The sequence below is a fragment of the Squalius cephalus genome, assembly GCF_949319135.1.
Source record: "Squalius cephalus genome assembly, chromosome: 9".
In the NCBI taxonomy this organism is placed as follows: Eukaryota; Metazoa; Chordata; class Actinopteri; order Cypriniformes; family Leuciscidae; genus Squalius; species Squalius cephalus.
This window is the reverse complement of record NC_137130.1, coordinates 17,147,166-17,164,174: the sequence shown is the minus strand read 5'-3', so window position 1 is coordinate 17,164,174 and position 17,009 is coordinate 17,147,166. Positions and strand designations below refer to the sequence as shown.

At 36.6% G+C, this 17,009-nt stretch overlaps 3 protein-coding genes across 3 annotated transcripts; 2 read left to right on the top strand and 1 right to left on the bottom strand.

The window, feature by feature from the left end:
• The first annotated feature begins 850 nt into the window (after positions 1-850).
• On the top strand, positions 851-4,125 carry slc10a2 (solute carrier family 10 member 2). The gene is made up of 6 exons (XM_079881537.1): positions 851-1,453; positions 1,993-2,111; positions 2,197-2,285; positions 2,370-2,545; positions 2,706-2,863; positions 2,992-4,125. The coding sequence occupies exons 1-6, from the start codon at positions 1,074-1,076 to the stop codon at positions 3,162-3,164; spliced, it is 1,095 nt and encodes a 364-aa protein (XP_079737663.1). The 5' UTR covers positions 851-1,073; the 3' UTR covers positions 3,165-4,125.
• A 584-nt stretch (positions 4,126-4,709) lies between these two features.
• LOC307164867 (uncharacterized protein) lies at positions 4,710-8,824 on the top strand. The gene has a single exon (XM_079882057.1). It carries the CDS (start codon positions 4,819-4,821, stop codon positions 7,642-7,644), a length of 2,826 nt encoding a protein of 941 aa, XP_079738183.1. The 5' UTR covers positions 4,710-4,818; the 3' UTR covers positions 7,645-8,824.
• Positions 8,825-9,085: 261 nt separating this feature from the next.
• On the bottom strand, positions 9,086-16,973 carry rmp64 (ribonuclease MRP subunit p64). Its single transcript, XM_079882291.1, has 14 exons — positions 16,950-16,973; positions 16,547-16,783; positions 16,349-16,400; positions 15,911-16,119; positions 15,327-15,474; positions 13,403-13,519; positions 12,773-12,927; positions 12,569-12,657; positions 12,083-12,211; positions 11,900-11,977; positions 10,736-11,103; positions 10,564-10,628; positions 9,835-10,067; positions 9,086-9,737 (listed from the first exon to the last, which is right to left on the bottom strand). Exons 1-14 carry the CDS (start codon positions 16,962-16,964, stop codon positions 9,362-9,364), a joined length of 2,271 nt encoding a protein of 756 aa, XP_079738417.1. The 5' UTR covers positions 16,965-16,973; the 3' UTR covers positions 9,086-9,361.
• Between the last annotated feature and the right edge of the window lie 36 nt (positions 16,974-17,009).

Here is a 17,009-nt window from a genome sequence, read left to right as displayed (position 1 = left end):
TTTTTTCACACTACTTTTTTTTTTAACTTGTAGATTTAAAAATGAAAACCCTCATTGTGATAGTAAGTCATGGTGATATCAGTCTCATAGTGTAATGAATGCTAATTGTAAACAAAAGCCATGCTAACCCTGGAACAGGGCTTCATAACCCAGAGTTAAAAGCTGCACTAAACTTTTTAAAATTATGAGTGGGAAATTATGCTTAACAATAACAATTGAAAGGGACCTTGAACAGAGAGTAAAAAGCATTAAACAAGCTAATTTTTTATGTTTTTATTTTTTTACATACCCTGAGAGAACAGTATGCACCAATTCCATCAATGAACTTTGCACTGAAGTGTCCTTACAGAAGGCATAGGGTTAAATCAGTTATATAAACATATACAGTTTCATTTTTTTAAAGTTTAAGTGTGTGCCCAAAGGTATATGTGTATTGAAAGGAGAGTGAGTGAGGCACCATACATTTCTTTAGTCATATCTCTAATGGGTCCTTTAAAAAATAATACTACAGGCATTTTTTCATCCATGATCTTTGATGCACGTACACCATTGTTTGAGGTAGGCATTATGTCTTCTCTACAACAGCAGGGGTGGTGATGGTGCAGGGCTGTACCTGGAGAAAAACAATAAAATTTAAGTGCCACAATGTTATAAAATGGCAAGAGGGTGCAATTGCATTTATTGTGCCTAAACTTAACCTTGACAATGATATTCTTTTTTTCATCCTCTCTCTTTTTTATGTGTTGGCATTTGGACACTGACCCCATAAAACATTTGCAGTAAGTTAATTATTTTTCAAAAATTTTTTCCTCTGAATTTTATATAACCCAGGCATGTATTAAAGCTCTAAGGGACAGGTAAAAGTTCACTCTTTGTTACCCGGGATGCAGGAAAGAGGGAACTGAGGCTGAAAAGGTGTTTAAGAAAATGTCTAGAAACACTCTGGAATCTTAGCTCACTTTCTCCAAGAAGCTTCATCCCCGCAACCTCTCCATTGGAATCTATACGCCATTGACCCTATAGGATTCTACTTTTAATTCTTCACCACTTCATTCAAACTCATTTTTGTCAACATGTGCACACCAGAGCCCACATGCCCTGAAAATGCCACCATCTGCTCGGGCACATCGTGCCTGGTGCCGCGAGATCCGTTCAATGACATTCTCAACGTGGTGATGAGTACCACGCTTACCGTCATGCTTGCCTTGGTCATGTTTTCAATGGGCTGCACCGTCGAGGCAAGAAAGCTCTGGGTACACATCCGCAGGCCATGGGGCATTTTTATCGGTTTCCTGTGCCAGTTTGGCATCATGCCTTTCACAGCCTTTGCGCTTTCACTGATTTTCAACGTGCTTCCAGTCCAGGCTGTAGTTATCATAGTTATGGGCTGTTGCCCTGGAGGTTCCAGCTCCAATGTTTTCTGCTACTGGCTTGACGGAGACATGGACCTGAGGTGAGACTGTCAATCCGTTGACTTTTTCATTATCATTATTGTTATGTTGCTTGTAACAGTGAAGACATTAGTTCCCAGAAATGAGCTGTGTAAACATAGGCTCTATTTTGTTTTTTGTTTTTTTTTATGCAGCAGTGTCATTTGTAGGTTTGCTTTCATTGTTCACATAAAATATATATTAGGCGAAACTAGATATTTTGACATTTTAACCTTTTACTCAATTATATTTATAGATAAAATTATAGTTTCTGAAATTATTTAGAATTGTAGAATGATAGTATTTTATTCGATTTATTTTATAAACTTACTTTAGAATAAGGTTGATTATATAATAATAAGCATAGTAATAAAAGAATATTATATTATAGAACATGATTGAATATATTGTAGAAAATTCTTATTGTTCTGGATTTCCTTCACATATCTAGACCTAAAATGTTTAAACTGCATGAGGAACAATATATTCTAAGTTTGTGGACAGAAAGTCATTATTTATAGCACTACTGTATAACAAATACACTGATTTCTCCTGCCTATAGCATCAGCATGACGGCATGTTCTTCAATCCTGGCTCTGGGAATGATGCCTCTTTGTCTGCTCATCTACACCACAGTCTGGACCTCAGGCGATGCTATCCAGATCCCTTACGACAGCATCGGTAAAACGGCCTCAAATGACTTAATATTTTCCATTTTATGTATTTGTTTGATCTTGTATCTTAATTGGACTGATGTTCTTTCCAGGGATCACATTAGTGAGTTTGCTTGTGCCTGTCGGTCTTGGGATATACACAAAACATAGATGGCCCAATGCAGCCCAAAAGATTCTTAAGGTGTGTTTTTGTTTCTGCATTTAATGTTGTAAATTCTTATACATGCCATGCTGCTTCACTTGTGTTATGTATTTGTATGTATAGGTGGGATCCGTGGTGGGAATCCTCCTAATCATCATCATTGCAGTCATCGGTGGTGTGCTGTATCAGTCCTCATGGACCATTTCTCCTTCGCTTTGGATCATCGGTACCATTTATCCATTTATCGGCTTTGGGTTGGGCTTTCTCCTGGCACGCTTTGTGGGACAACCTTGGCACAGGTAAAAATCTGGACATTTTGTTTTCCCATAAAGCATTAGCTGGTTTGTTCGGAGCAGTTAGCACACATGTTCTGAGGCATCAATAAAAGTGGCATAATGTCTGACACAAGCACATGTGCTGTTTTCTCTGATGGTTTATTTCTCGTGAATATGATTGCAGGTGCCGCACCATCGCATTGGAAACCGGCATGCAGAATGCCCAGCTGGCAAGTACTATTACCCAGCTGTCCTTCACCCCTGCAGAGCTTGAGGTCATGTTCGCTTTCCCCTTAATCTACAGTATCTTCCAACTGGTTGTGGCTGGGGTTGCAGTGGGAAGTAAGATGAAACTCTTGTTCACTTTGCATTTAAGCATTACCAATATGAGAGGGGACTGTGGGGATAAGCATGTTATGATTTTGAAGAGTTGATAATTCCATATCATAAACCTCTGTATGTATTTTCAGTCCATTACTCAATGAAGCGCTGTAAGCAGAAGATATCAGGCAACAAGGATGGGGAAGGCACACATAGCACCGTTGAGGATCAGAATAAGCAGGATTACGCCTTGGAGAATGGTGGCTTTCACTGTGATGAGAATGGCAACTCTGAGGACAAGGACAAAGGTACAAAGTTGTGAGCTAAACATCTTTCTGCTAGCCTGACTGGTCAACGCTGATCTTCTGGAGACATGAACTGTAAACAAGCTATTCAAGCTCAATCAGAGAGTGAAGAGTTAAAGTCGACCCCAGTCAACACAACTGGATGCACTTTCCTACATTGTATATATACTTGTGCAGACATATATATATTTGGATAGACTCATAATAAAAACATCTTTGAAGGTTTATATATATATATAAACCTTCAAAGATGTTTCAAACAGGTCTGTGTATTTGGGTTTGTCTTTGGTCAGCAACATTCAGTTAATACATTGTAGAAATTCACTGACTTGTATCAAATGCCTTTAAAAAAATAACTCCACCGTTATAGTAACTCCACCGGTGTAAAAAAGAAGATAAATGTTTAATAGTTTAAGATAACATACAGTACATATATCCAGTACGTTGAATGTAAGCTAATTTTTTTATGTTACTTTGTATACACATAATTGTAATAGACCTTTAAGAAATGTTGTGCTTTTTAGAATATTTATGTATGATACAGACCTTTCTTTTTTTTTTCTTCTTTTTTTTACCATGTTCGAGCAATGGGACTTTTCCACTTATATGGTAACCAAAGCAATGGGACTTTTCTTTCTTTCTTTCTTTCTTTCTTTCTTTCTTTCTTTCTTTCTTTCTTTCTTTCTTTCTTTTTTTAAAGCATTTCATTGCTTTAATTGACTTTCAACATTTAAACATTTACTGCTTAAAATATATCAAATGTTTTAGATGTTGTTATTTCAAACAATATGTTTTACTTTTTAATATGTTTGTGATATTTATATGCAGAATAAAACACCATAAATAAATTCATATTTAAATGTATTGTCAGATTTTGATCCTAGCAGACTTCAAGTTTTTATTATTGTATAAAATTGTACAATTGCACTGTGATTATATTGGGTGTGTATTAAATACCTGCATGAGGGTCATTGTTGTAAAATAGCCCTTAGTTGTTGTGAATTGCTCTGAAAATATAGCATCTGTCACAATGCACTTTCTCAGAAATAGCAGGAAATTTGATTATATTCCTCAGCTGAATAATAATCAGTTTAGACTGAAGTCTTTCAGAAATATAAACTTAAAGGGATAGTTAACTCAAAATGAAAATTCTGTTATCATTTTCTCCTTCATGTTGTTCCAAACCTGTATGATATTCTGGTCACACTTTATTTCGATGGTCCACTTTAGACATTCTAACTATAAGTAAGTTTGCAACTACATGCCAACTAACTCTCATTAGAGTGTGAGTTAGCAGAATAAGTTGACATAGTTGAAAAGTTACTTGTAATCAGTCAGACGAATGTCTGTTGGGACCATCAGCAGATTTTAAGCAGACGGTCTACTATAATGAGAGTTAGTTTATAAGAATAAAAAAAGTCCTACAGATTTGGAAGGACATGAAGGTAAGTGATGACTGAATTTTACATTTTTGGTGAACTGTCCCTTTAAGCCCTCATACATGTGTTAAAACCACAGAGAAATAAGGCAACTGACTAAATTCGGCCACAGAAAAGGGAAGTTGATATCTTGTTCAAATGTTCTGTCATGGTTAATTAACTCCAGTGAAAAAGAGAGACAACGCCTAGAAGAGAAGAATCTTAAGCTATAAATATCATTGAGGAATTGAAGATGGAGCTTCTGTTCTCATTTCTAATACTATTTCTGAAGACGCCTTGTGTTTCTTCTTGGCCTGCTGACAAATGTCTATTCTACAGTGATGTGGAAGAGTTTCCTATTGCCACAACCTGTGCTGGAAAGACAAACACAGCCGACTGCCAACGTGTCGCTGACGTTAAAGAAGACCTGCTTGGACTTCCATCAAACTTACAGAACCTATGTGTTCAAATGGATCAAGACTATCACGGTGCCTTGGCTCCAGACTCATTTGCACGTTTTGTTTCTCTGGAGTACCTTGAAATTACTGGATGTTTTTCAGAGATTCCTCCGGAAGCCTTTAACGGTTTGACAAATGTAACTTCATTAAGTTTATATCACTTGGCTTTAGAAGGTTGTTGTGAGGTAGCTCTTGATTTCAGTCACCTTCCCTCACTTAACAGTTTGAATCTTTCAAAGTATGCATTATCATTATTGGCTCCAAATGTTTTTGAAACAATTTCTCACTTGCAAAAATTATACTTATACGAAGTGTGTTTGAAGGATATATCTGAGGTTCTGTGTCGACTGGCAAATGTAAAATCACTGAAGCTGTTTCATCTAATTCTAAATCAATCATTAAACAGACTTCAGTACCCAAACTGCTCAGTTTTCAACACCTCTGACATATCTACTGTGTTAAATATTGAAGTGGTACGATTGTATCTGGGAACATTAGAGTATATAGATGAGAGAGCTTTGGAAGTTTTGGGAAATCTGTTTGAATTGAGCTTTATTGCAAAAGCAGATTTCCTCAGAGATCTTTCTTTAATTGGAGTACATAAAATCAATACTTTGGGTGTCACGGTGGATGTACTTCACTTTGAAGACTTTTGTACAGCAGCAAAGTTATATTCGATTGAGTCTTTACATATTCATTATGAGAGTATTAACTTGCTACCTCCTACTAATATCACAGATGGCTGTGAAGATGTTAAGAACATTACGATCAGAAATAATCTATTTACTGAGACTGTAAACCTCTTAGATGTATATTGGTTCTTTCAGATTTTCAGGAACCTCACTTCTGTTAAAATAATTAAGTTTTTGCTTAGACCAAATGATTTTCATTCTCTTTGTGCTACATTTCCACAGATGGTCAAACAGATTTCCCTTATGTCTCTAATAAAAAATAAGATGGATGAGATAGTTTCCAACCAATTTATGTGTTTTTCAGATCTTGGAACTCTAGATCTATCCATGAATAACATTAATTACATAAAAGATTTTGCTTTCATTGGATTGAACAATTTGACAGAGCTAAATCTCTGTAGAAACAAGGTATCTTACATTTATCAACACACATTCAGTGGTTTATATGGACTAATGTTCTTAGATCTCCAAGGAAATCCTATTATTCATATTGAACCTAAATCATTTGGACATCATCTTAACCTTTGCACACTTCTGTTGGGAGATCTGAACTTCCCGCCAGGGATCAAGCTGAATTTATCTGATATATTTGGGATAATTCCATATAATTTGAGTAATATTTTAATTAGTTCAGGCCTGAGACCAATGCAACTTGTGATCGGGAGTAATACCACACTGGATCAGGCCCTAAACTTACACATCAAAGGTCAATATGTGACTGTTGAGGACTGCAGCAGTTTACTCTTGACATCTGTAGTCACACTTCAGATAGATGCAGCATATGTGAGCTGTGGAAATGAATTCATTGGGAAATATGTCCAATCGGTCATCAGTCTGGAATTTAATTCAACGTTCTCAGACAATATTGGAGACTTGGCTGTAATCAATCAGCTTGTTCATTTAAAAACCTTAAAACTGGAAAACATTGAATTTACTAAGCAGCCAAACGTGGCCGTGATGTTTCACAATCTGACGAAACTCCGGACGCTGATACTGACGAACTGCAGATTCTTCTTTCTGGATGGAAGTCTGACTAAAGATTTAAAGGCACTGACAGGTCTAGTGCTCATTCCAGAAGATAACGTCAATATTCTTCAAAACTTTGTGGAACATCTCACTAGTTTGAAATACCTCCATGTTCTGGGCTTGGGTCTGTACTGCAGTTGTGATAATGCGTGGCTGGTCTCATGGGTGAAGGACAACAGGAAGGTGCAGGTTGCCATGTCCAAACCCACCATGAAAGAGCTGCAGTGTTTGACTGACAATGGAATTGACCAACTCAGCTTTATTGGTTATGCTAAGGAGTCCTGCTCATTTGAAATTGAATTTATGTTCTTTGCCTCCACCTCTGCCTTTTTGTGTATTTTTATTATTGTGGTACTGTCATATAAGTTTGCAGGCCAATACATTGTGCCTTTCTATCACATTGCCAGTGGATGGGTCCGAGAGGCTTTGCATGTGAATGGCAAGCATCAGTACCGCTACGATGTTTTCGTGTCTTACAGTGGTAAGGATGAACACTGGGTCATGGAGGAACTTCTTCCGAACTTAGAGCGGCGCGGCCCTCCGTTTTTGCGTCTCTGTCTTCACAGTCGGGACTTTCAGTTGGGAGAAGACATTGTGGAAAACATCACGGACAGCATCTACGCAAGTCGCCAGACTCTTTGTCTCGTCAGTCGCAACTACCTCAGTAGCAACTGGTGTTCTTTGGAGATGCAGCTGGCCACCTACAGGCTCCAGGTAGAACACAGGGACATTCTGATCCTGGTCTTCCTAGAAATGATTCCGTCTCGCTTGCTATCCTCCCATCATAGATTGGCCCGGCTGGTAAAAACTAGAACCTATCTAGACTGGCCACAGGAACCGGAGATGCATGAGGCATTCTGGGATAGGTTATGGTGTAAACTCAGCTTTAATAAAGCCAACTAAAAAAAAAAGTTGCTAAAAAATTCGCAAAGTTATTCCACTGAAACTTCAATCAATAGGATGACTCATGGAAAAAAATTCTCTTAAAAAAAAAAACCTCACCTGGCAAGTGGATGAGAATTTTTTTATTTAAAATACACTTACATGTAATGACAATTTTGTATTTACTTTTTTATATGCTTAATAAACCTTGTGTAACATCAAACATGATTTCATTTTTTTTTTAAATAGCACACTTTAAACATACAGTACATAAACTGATGTTTGGAGTAACTACTGAAATATCATTTTCTGATAAAAACCTCAGACTATTTCTGAATGTGCTGATCAGATGTGTTGCACTTAGGAGATATTTCGAGCCATGCGTTTGTACACATTAGTTTCAGTTCATGTATTACAGTTTTTGATAATCGCTTTGGCTCAATTTTCAAATTAGACTTTTTTTTTTTCTCTCAAAACATTAAGTTCAGGTTTCTGAACAATTAGTTTCTTGTTCACATCAGATTTGAATTTCTTATTGATTTAAGCAAATTGCATGTGTTTTGGTACGTGTTCAAAAGATCAAGTACAATTGTCTACAATTTGCACAATAACTAAATGCAGACATGTTATATTCCATAAATATTTATGACATGGAATGTTTGTAATGTTTGCTAAATTGGCAAATGGCCTGTAATGAAATAAGAATCACAATCTTATCAGTCAACCAACCAAGTTTGGACATTTGGAAAGTTTGAGCAGCAGCAGCTACATCAGTGCTGTATAAATACATTCACATTTTACAGTTCATTTATTTTCAAGAAATGTGTTATATGTAAACAAATATTTATTGGCATTGAAAGAGCAATAGGAATATATGTAACTAAGATAGTATGTATTGGGTGTGTTAAGAGAAATACATAATAGGGTTTGTTAAATTGAACACGCAACTGAGAATTTTCAGTTTACATGCAACACATTTCTGCAAAAATAAATGTACTGTAAATACAAATGTTCATTTTCTTTTTGTGGTCAACCATGTTTACTTTACCCAGTCAATTTTTACCTACTCTCTGAATCTGTATTTACACAGACAGAACTGACATTTTTACATTATAGAAAGCAATTAGAGTCAACAAAACTTAGAGGTGCAAAAGGCCACACAGCAACTTTTTGGCATGGCACCAAGCAAAAATTAATCGGAATCATTAAAAAAAAAGAAAAAGAGTAAAGATCAAGCGCTTATCTAGGTATATGCACGTTCATTCAAATAGCTTTTCCCCTACGGCATAAACGGATGTGACATTTTTGTGGGCGTCCCCAGCACTGCTGACCAAGTCTATTACCATTTAAATATAGAAACATTGTATTTAGTAAAAAAAAAAATACCGTTTTAAATGTATTTCCTTAGGGACTATTAAAGCTCCATGTATCCAATCATCAGATTATAAATAATTGACAAGATCAGATCACAAACTTCCTTGCAGGTTTATTTTCTCACTTTGCTTCTCTGGATTTCCACATTCCAAGCAATAGAATTCAAAAGGATATTGACATTTGTCAAACATAATCTCTGTAGAACATTTTTATTGTGCAGAAAAGAATTACAGAAAATCACAGAGTATAGGAAGCAATTTCTTTCAACTTTTTTTTTTTTTCACAGTGATCAGAGGTTAGTTTTCGTGCCTAGGTTTTAAAAATAATAAAACCATTCATGCATTCAACCAACATTATGAACAACTTAAAATCCAAAGAATTCAAAAATATCATCAATATCATTTTTTGGCATATTTGGTTTCCGCAAGACAGTCTGTGAGTCAATTTTTTCTGACTTGGCTCCAGGTGCCATATTGTTTCTTGACACTTCTTTTTTTGGAAATTGTTGTGGTTGGCTGCAGTTCCTCACTTGTTTCAATGAGTTTTTAACTGTTCTAGAGCACATCCTGGTAAATGCAGACCTAGATCTGATAGTTCTGTTGCGTGCCATGAAGGTTCTGAGGTGCCATCGAGTTCTCCAAAGTGCAGTGAAGGAACAGGAACGTTTTGGTGGGAGAGTCTTTGGAAGAAACAGTGCCTTGTGAAATTCTAACTTAAACTTCTTCAAACTCTTCTCCACCCTGAAAAAAACAAACAAACAAACAAAACAAAAAAAACGATTAGACACACCAGCTAAGACTCATAAATACATATTTAATTTAAAGTGTTTTTATGTACCTGACACCTTCAGCTTCCAGACTTTCCATCCTCAGACACTTAAGGTGCAAGAAGGCCAGGTGCTTACGCTCTCGAAGAAACTTGCAGCTCCGGCACCAGTGCATTACTTCCTTCAGATGGGCAGCCATGTTTCTGAACGAGGACACCTTCTCCAGTGACTCCAAGAACTTCCTCTTCTGACAGACTGCAATTTGGCTTGAGAAGTCCGATTTGAACAGTGGATCCACAGACATCTTTGGGAATAATGCATCAATGTTAAAGGGATGGTTCGGAGTAAAATCAACCTAGGGTCCTTTGCACCATGACCTCCAGTCAAACACCTCCGCCGCAAAACGTCAGCAACCAATCGGAATATAGACGTCCTTCGCGCTGACTGATTCCGGAGAAACATACGATGTAAACTTTCGTTCCTACCAAAACATTAGTTCGAGAAAATGGAGGAGAAGCTGATCATCGCCATTGCTGGGTTTCCTATCATTATCGGATTAATTGCACAGTTTAACCATCATAGAGTGAAAGTTTATCATTTGCGTGTGTTTTAAAGTCCTGTCAGTTTAACAGGGCGTTTGGCTCGAGGTCATGGTGCAAAGGACCCTAGGTTGATTTTATGCCGAACCATCCCTTTAACCTATGACTGCATTTCTATGAATATGTCAGCATATTATTGTTCTCAAAATTATACTTCAGTTTGATCTGTCATATGGCAACATACAAATCAAGATCAAATACCTGTTTGGTGGTTTTACAAGATTGTGGAAGCACAACCTTCATGTCCAGTCCATAGGGTGAGACATCTGAAGAATTACAACAAGCAAATATGATTACATAGTATATACATATACAGTAACATCAAAGTAGTATAAAATACGCAAAATCATCATTGGTAACAAAACCCAAAAACCTGGCTGTTGTTGTAAAACTGCAGCCCCCAGATCCAGACTAGAACCATCATCAAGACCAGCAGAAAATATTGGCATCATCTCTCTCTCCTCTTCTCCATTATTCTCTTCTTGCCCTCTGTCCCCAAACAACCTGCAAAGGACTGATACTTTGGACTTTCTTGGCCCTCTTGGGACCTTTAAAAGGTCTTTGGTGCCTTCTTCCATCAGTAGACCAGGGTGTGCGAGGCACAGGAACTCTTTCAGGTCCCCAGGCAGGGTGAAGTCGGTCAGGTAGGCCATGGGCTTGGACTGTGACACCTTCTGGAGGAGTTCAGTGGCTCTTTTGTACATGGGGATGAGGGCTCTCAGAATACCTCTGAAGAACACCCTAGAAAAAAAGTGATAAAATAAAAAAAATAAATAAAAAGCATTATACCATTACAGAATTATATTTGTTGTTCATTGTTCAGGAAAAGTTTAAAATATTCAGAACATTTTCTGAAACAATTTTTAACATTTTGGTTTTTCATTTCATGCTTGAAATACATGCTCACAAATACACCCAGTCACACACACTATTGTTTTTGAAATACAGTTAGTTATAAAACCTAACCCTAACTCATATCATAACCCTAAATGTGTGGTGACTTCAGCAAAATTTCTGCTAAATATATAGCTAAAAAATATCCATTGTCTATTGTCAATAATGTAGCAATGCAAACATCTTACAGAGAAGTCAATTTTAAATACTGAATATGTTATTTAAATGAGAGTATGACAAGCAGTTATGGAGATTTCAGGATTCCCCAATTCAAGTAGATAGGACTTGGTCTTGAATGCCTGAAAAAGCTTCCCGGAGGCATTGCAAATATGGTCGCCGAGTGAACAGACTCTCTTTCAAGGGACTTTGATCTAGCTCACTTCATGGGTACATACACATTTGTCCATAAAACAAGGTAAAAAAAAAAAAAGTAAAAATACAACATCAAATCAATTTCTTTGATTATGCTGAACACACTAAGGCACAATTATTCCAAATTTCAACAATCAAGTTTGCACAGAATATATGAAATGATGCTCCTTCCATAAAGTTTCCCCAATTTGGCATTTTCATACATCCCATATCATACATATGGGAATCCAACAGAGATATGGTCAATAATTATAACGGTACATAAACTCACCAGAGACGACTGAGCATGCTGAGCATCACCATATTCAGCACAATGAACTCGCGCAGCTGCAGGTGCTGTCGTGTCAGTCTAACTGGGGTGTGAAGGATCACAGTCATTCACAGTTCTTTGATCATACTTTTTATATATTTTCATAGCAAAGTAAATGGTTGTGAATGTGAACATTTAGGATACATGAAAGCCTGGGTGCACCGCTCCAGCGTTCGGGCTGAAAGACTCGAGGCTCCAAGTAGTTTGAGACAGAGCCACTCCAACATGGGCTGACTGGGAACATCACACTCGCCAACCTCTGCTCCAGCATCCCTGCGCAGAAACCAACCATAAACGGACAAAAAGTATTTTCTTTGAAGACAGACTTTGCGATTGTGATACAAGAGAAATGAACAAGAAATAAATGTAGGCCAGGACTTCATTTTGTCCATCTGGAATTGATTGGATGGTTGTGGTTTGCTATTGCTATGATCTCATGTGAGTGACAGGTTGTCTTGCCCTTGTCATTGTAAGAGGGTGAGGGACTTATTTTGATAAGATTATGATAGCACATAAAGTTTAGAATGATGTATGCACTGATAAATCATTTATAATAAACATGGCAATATTCCATACAAAAATATGAATGGTTCATTCTGATTTCATGGTGCTTTAGCCTACACACCTTACCTCTGAAATTTGTTTGGACACAGTTCCTGCAGATCTTCCACTGCTGCTTGTAACTTCATCTCTTTTAAGCGGTTTACACACTGTTCAACCTGCAGATGGTGCATATTTCATACATTTCATATAAATTAAAAACAGGGATTTTATTATGGGCCTGGAATAATTATGCAATAACTTCAGTAATACATTGAAGCACTGGGTTCCGACCTGTTTTAATGCTCGGAATGGCTTGTGTTGTCTGAAGCCGTTGTTCAAAACGTAAAGTAGTTCGTAGAGCACACGGATTTCTGTCTGCAGAACTTCACTACATAACAGGGTCAACACTGCCTCACAGTCAGCCAGCAGACAGTTAATCAAGATATCTAGACAGAGAAACATCATTTTTTTATAGAGTGGCATACTGCACACTTATTATACACTTTTACTTAAAAAGTTCATAGTTAATAGAGTTGTTATTTGGTGAAACATGTAGCGACAGTTATATTGAGTACATTCACCAAACACTTGCACATACACAATAAGCACGTGCGATAACTATACAACATGGTATCATTTAACCTATTATAGTAATAATACAAGAATTACACATTATGCAGAAGACTACGCTAACACTAGAAAACAAGTCTTGTATTGGACAACGCGACCGTCTAATGAGTTCAAAAGTTACGAGTTAAATGCTTTATCACTGCAGACAAACTATATCACGTCACGGCGCACCGTTTCACATGTGTCTGTCGCGGGAAAACACACTGTTCGCTTTATATTTCATTACATGCCGTGTATGTACTCTTCATAGTAAAGTGCAGTAAATATATGGGTTAAAATATTAGAAGATACCCGTTGAACCAGTAAAAGGGATTCGAATTGAAGAAACAGCACTTGGAAAAGGAATATTAATTTTATTCCAGGGTTCCTGCGCCATGTTTACAGTTGACTGCCGGAAACTCGAGAAAGAACCAGCCAATCATAAGATTGTTCGTACGATAACGTCATAGTTCTTAAAGGTACATACACAGCATTCGTAAGCTAGAAAAAAGCTGGTTTGTTAAGGGTATGACGAGTTTCTTTTGCACTTTAATTTTCCTGTGACTCACAAGGATTTTTCTCTTGTATTTTCTGCAAATAATTTCCCGTTGTAGAGATGTGTAGTCATCGGTTGATATGCCCATAATTAATCAAATTTATACAGTATGTGGTAAAATTGGTTTGGTACAGTCCAAAAACAACAACAAATCTATTCGTTCTCTATTTCTAAAGGAGGTTGTCACCAAGTCTTGCTCTATTGCTTATTGGATTAAATTTGTTGATGGCCTTGATTGGGAAAGTGTTTGGTTATTACCTCATATGTTTTTTTTTTTCTTCTTTTTTGTTACAAACAAGGTGAAAGAAATTTGGTTCAAGATAATACAAATTCCCTGTCAAATCTTTCCTTAGTAAGTTTCAAAAAGACATTGATGTGCAGCTATTTTTGCTCTTGGAAACAGTACACCACATTTTCTGGCATCTATGTTTATTAAGGAAAAGTTAGGTCTACTCTTTAATTTTGATTTGCATTTTGAAAATGTAATTTTGTATGATAACAGTGTGAATAAGAAAGCTATTGTAATTAATCTGTTAATTTTATTAGTCAAATTTCACATTCATATGTGTAAGTTAAAAAAAACAACAACAACAACAAAAAAAACTTTTCTCAGCAGTCCTTTAAGATTTTGAAAATTAGTTTTCTAGTACTAATACTAATGGAAAAGCTATTAAGACTGTCTTCAAAATCTTTGATACAAAGGTCTTGTAATCTCTATGAATGTAAGACAGTGTTTGTTTGTTTTTGGCATGTAATTTTTCTTTTGTGTGTGTGTATATTGTATTGTTTTGTTGTTTAAAGCATAATAATAATAATAATAATAAAAAGCATTTATATGCGAGGCGCACAACATAGAATTGGGAATAATTCATCAATTATAAGAACATACTGTTTTTACAAAAGATGTCAGAAGAAAAAAAACAGACATCATTTCAGATCTTTTTCCACTTTTAATGTAATATTGAAATCAACCAAATTCACCTAACAAATACAAAATTTTAAGAAAACAATACTTAAAATAACCTAATTATACTGCACACCTCTCAAATAATACCAGTTGGTGGTAATGGGGATTTGGTTGCGTTTCATAGGGGGGGAAAACACTGTTAAATAAAAATAGCTGTTATTATTTATAATAAAACTTTACTCAAGCTTTCACTGTAATACTGCAATGTCTTCATATCCTATTATACTTTGAATTATCAAAGCGGCAACATCCATTATTAACACATTTACTGTTGCTATTCCAGAATATGGGCCTATATGTCCTGCATTGTTTCAGTCTTCCACATATCACCGGGGGTGATTCGATTCATAAGCTTGCGAATCGATTCCATTCTTGATTCAATATCGATTAATTTGACTAAATATCAGTTAGGGCCTACATGTTTATTTTTCTCAAGGAAACAAACCTCTCAACTAATGCTGTAAACATACAGGGAAACCAGTCAGCTGGTATTGTTATTAAAGGTTAACATTACCAACTCATTCATATATATATATATATATATATTATGATCTTTATTATTCTTATATAAATGATCTGTAATGGAGTTAATATAATGAGGTACAGGGTAACATAATGAGGGTTAGGGTAAAGGCTCAGCATCTCACCATCTTTTTTCATCCAACAGTAAGAATAATATTTATTTACTTATAAATGCACATTTCATTTGTGTTTTAGTACCCATGCAATAATCTGTGGATTGACTTCCTCCAGTACTGATTCTTCTGTTCTGCCACGTACTTTGACTCCATGGTTAGCATCTTTGACCCAGTGAACGGCAGAAGGGGTTTTCATGTCATGTCTAATACTTTCTAGAAGTCTCTGAAAAGAAAGCAAAGGATAAGCTTTGTATTTCATTAAAGAAATATAAATACGAAAGAATGTGATAGATTAGGTAGGTTTAAAAACTTTAACAAGTTAAAGGGCTAATTTACTCAAAAATAAAAATTCTGTCATTTATTCACCCTCATATTTCAAACCTGTATGACATTCTTTCTTCCGTGGAACACAAAGATATTTTGAAGAATGCTGAAAACCAAAAGGTATTACTGACCATTGACTTTCATTGTGTGAACAACAACAACAAAAAACACATTTCTCAAACTTTCTTTTGTGCTCTATAGAAAAAGGTCCTACAGGTTTGGAACAAAGTGAGGGTGAGAAAATTATGAAAGATTTCTTATTTTTGGGTGAACTATTCCTTTTAAAGGTTCAACAGGAAGAACTTTAAAAAAAAAAACTTCTCATCCGTGTTCACCTTTTCACACATGTTATCTGTAGTGCCGGAAACAAACAGCACAGAAGTTTTCGACAGCGCAAGCAAGCCTCTGCTCCGCTCAACATATGTTAGTGGTTTTCCTGGTAGATGCAGTGGGAATGACAAACACAGAACCCCCTGGACTGCAGCCTTCTGTCTCTGCATATGTTCACACACAGCAACAGCTGTACGAGCACCCATAGAGCGCCCTGGAAACAAATAGACAAAGAGAATTTATTAGACATAAGCAAATGTATTTCCGAGAAGTAAAGCCTCTAAAAACCAAAATGGAATCTGCGAATTTTTCAGTTCCTCCTTCAAAACACGTTTGCTCATTCAAACAAACAAATTCATCTCTCACAGAAAAGCTAGTATACTTTCTCAGGCTTGTCAAAAATACCATTAGAGAGTGTTTGAGAAAAAAAGAGTGAGTCCTACCTCCCAAGAAAATTCTGTTTGGTGCAAATCTCTCGTGGCTCTTTAAGTAATTCTGGTAGATAGCACAATTGCAAGTATTATTTATGTAATAATACATTTGTATCGTTTTGTTTTATTATTAAAAACAATACAATAATAAAATGTGGTTGCAATATAAACATTTCATGTGCATATAATATTGGAAAAATAAGTTCTTACCACAACGGTGAGATAAGCTCTGAATCTGTACATGAAGTTCACGGCCCTGCAGGTGAACCGCAGGCACAGAACTCCTGAACGCGCGAGAGCGTGCGCGAGGCTCTCCAGCTGTCTAGCGTGCATGTCTCCGCCCGCGCCGTGAGTCAACACCACAGCGGTGCATTCAGCGCTGAGGTCAGCAGGGACCGTGAACGCGCACTCCAGCTCTTTCTGCTCGAACGGGATGCTCACACTCTCCTGTAATATTCCGCGATTAAAATCTCTCAAAAAGTGTCAAAAACGAAGCTCTCATAAATACATTCTTCGTAAAGCTTGGCATTACAAAATGCAACACTGTGAAGCACTCATTTTCCCATTTGTTTAACTCAAAGTGTTACTAGGATGTTTTTTATAGAGAAAATACCTCTGAAAACTCCATTTAGAAGTTCAATGTGACTTGTTGCGTGGTTGAAGGAGCGGGCTC

What these genes read in the sequence shown, in the direction of transcription:
- LOC307164867 (XM_079882057.1), top strand. Translation starts at nt 4,819, where the DNA reads ATGGAGCTTCTGTTCTCATTTCTAATACTATTTCTGAAGACGCCTTGT.
- slc10a2 (XM_079881537.1), top strand. Translation starts at nt 1,074, where the DNA reads ATGTGCACACCAGAGCCCACATGCCCTGAAAATGCCACCATCTGCTCG. An exon ending in GACGGAGACATGGACCTGAG is followed by an intron (nt 1,454 to 1,992) that starts GTGAGACTGTCA and finishes TCCTGCCTATAG; the next exon opens with CATCAGCATGACGGCATGTT. An exon ending in GTGGGACAACCTTGGCACAG is followed by an intron (nt 2,546 to 2,705) that starts GTAAAAATCTGG and finishes ATATGATTGCAG; the next exon opens with GTGCCGCACCATCGCATTGG.
- rmp64 (XM_079882291.1), bottom strand. An exon ending in CCCTTTTACTGGTTCAACGG is followed by an intron (nt 12,928 to 13,402) that starts GTATCTTCTAAT and finishes TTCTCTGTCTAG; the next exon opens with ATATCTTGATTAACTGTCTG. An exon ending in TGTCCAAACAAATTTCAGAG is followed by an intron (nt 12,212 to 12,568) that starts GTAAGGTGTGTA and finishes GTTTCTGCGCAG; the next exon opens with GGATGCTGGAGCAGAGGTTG.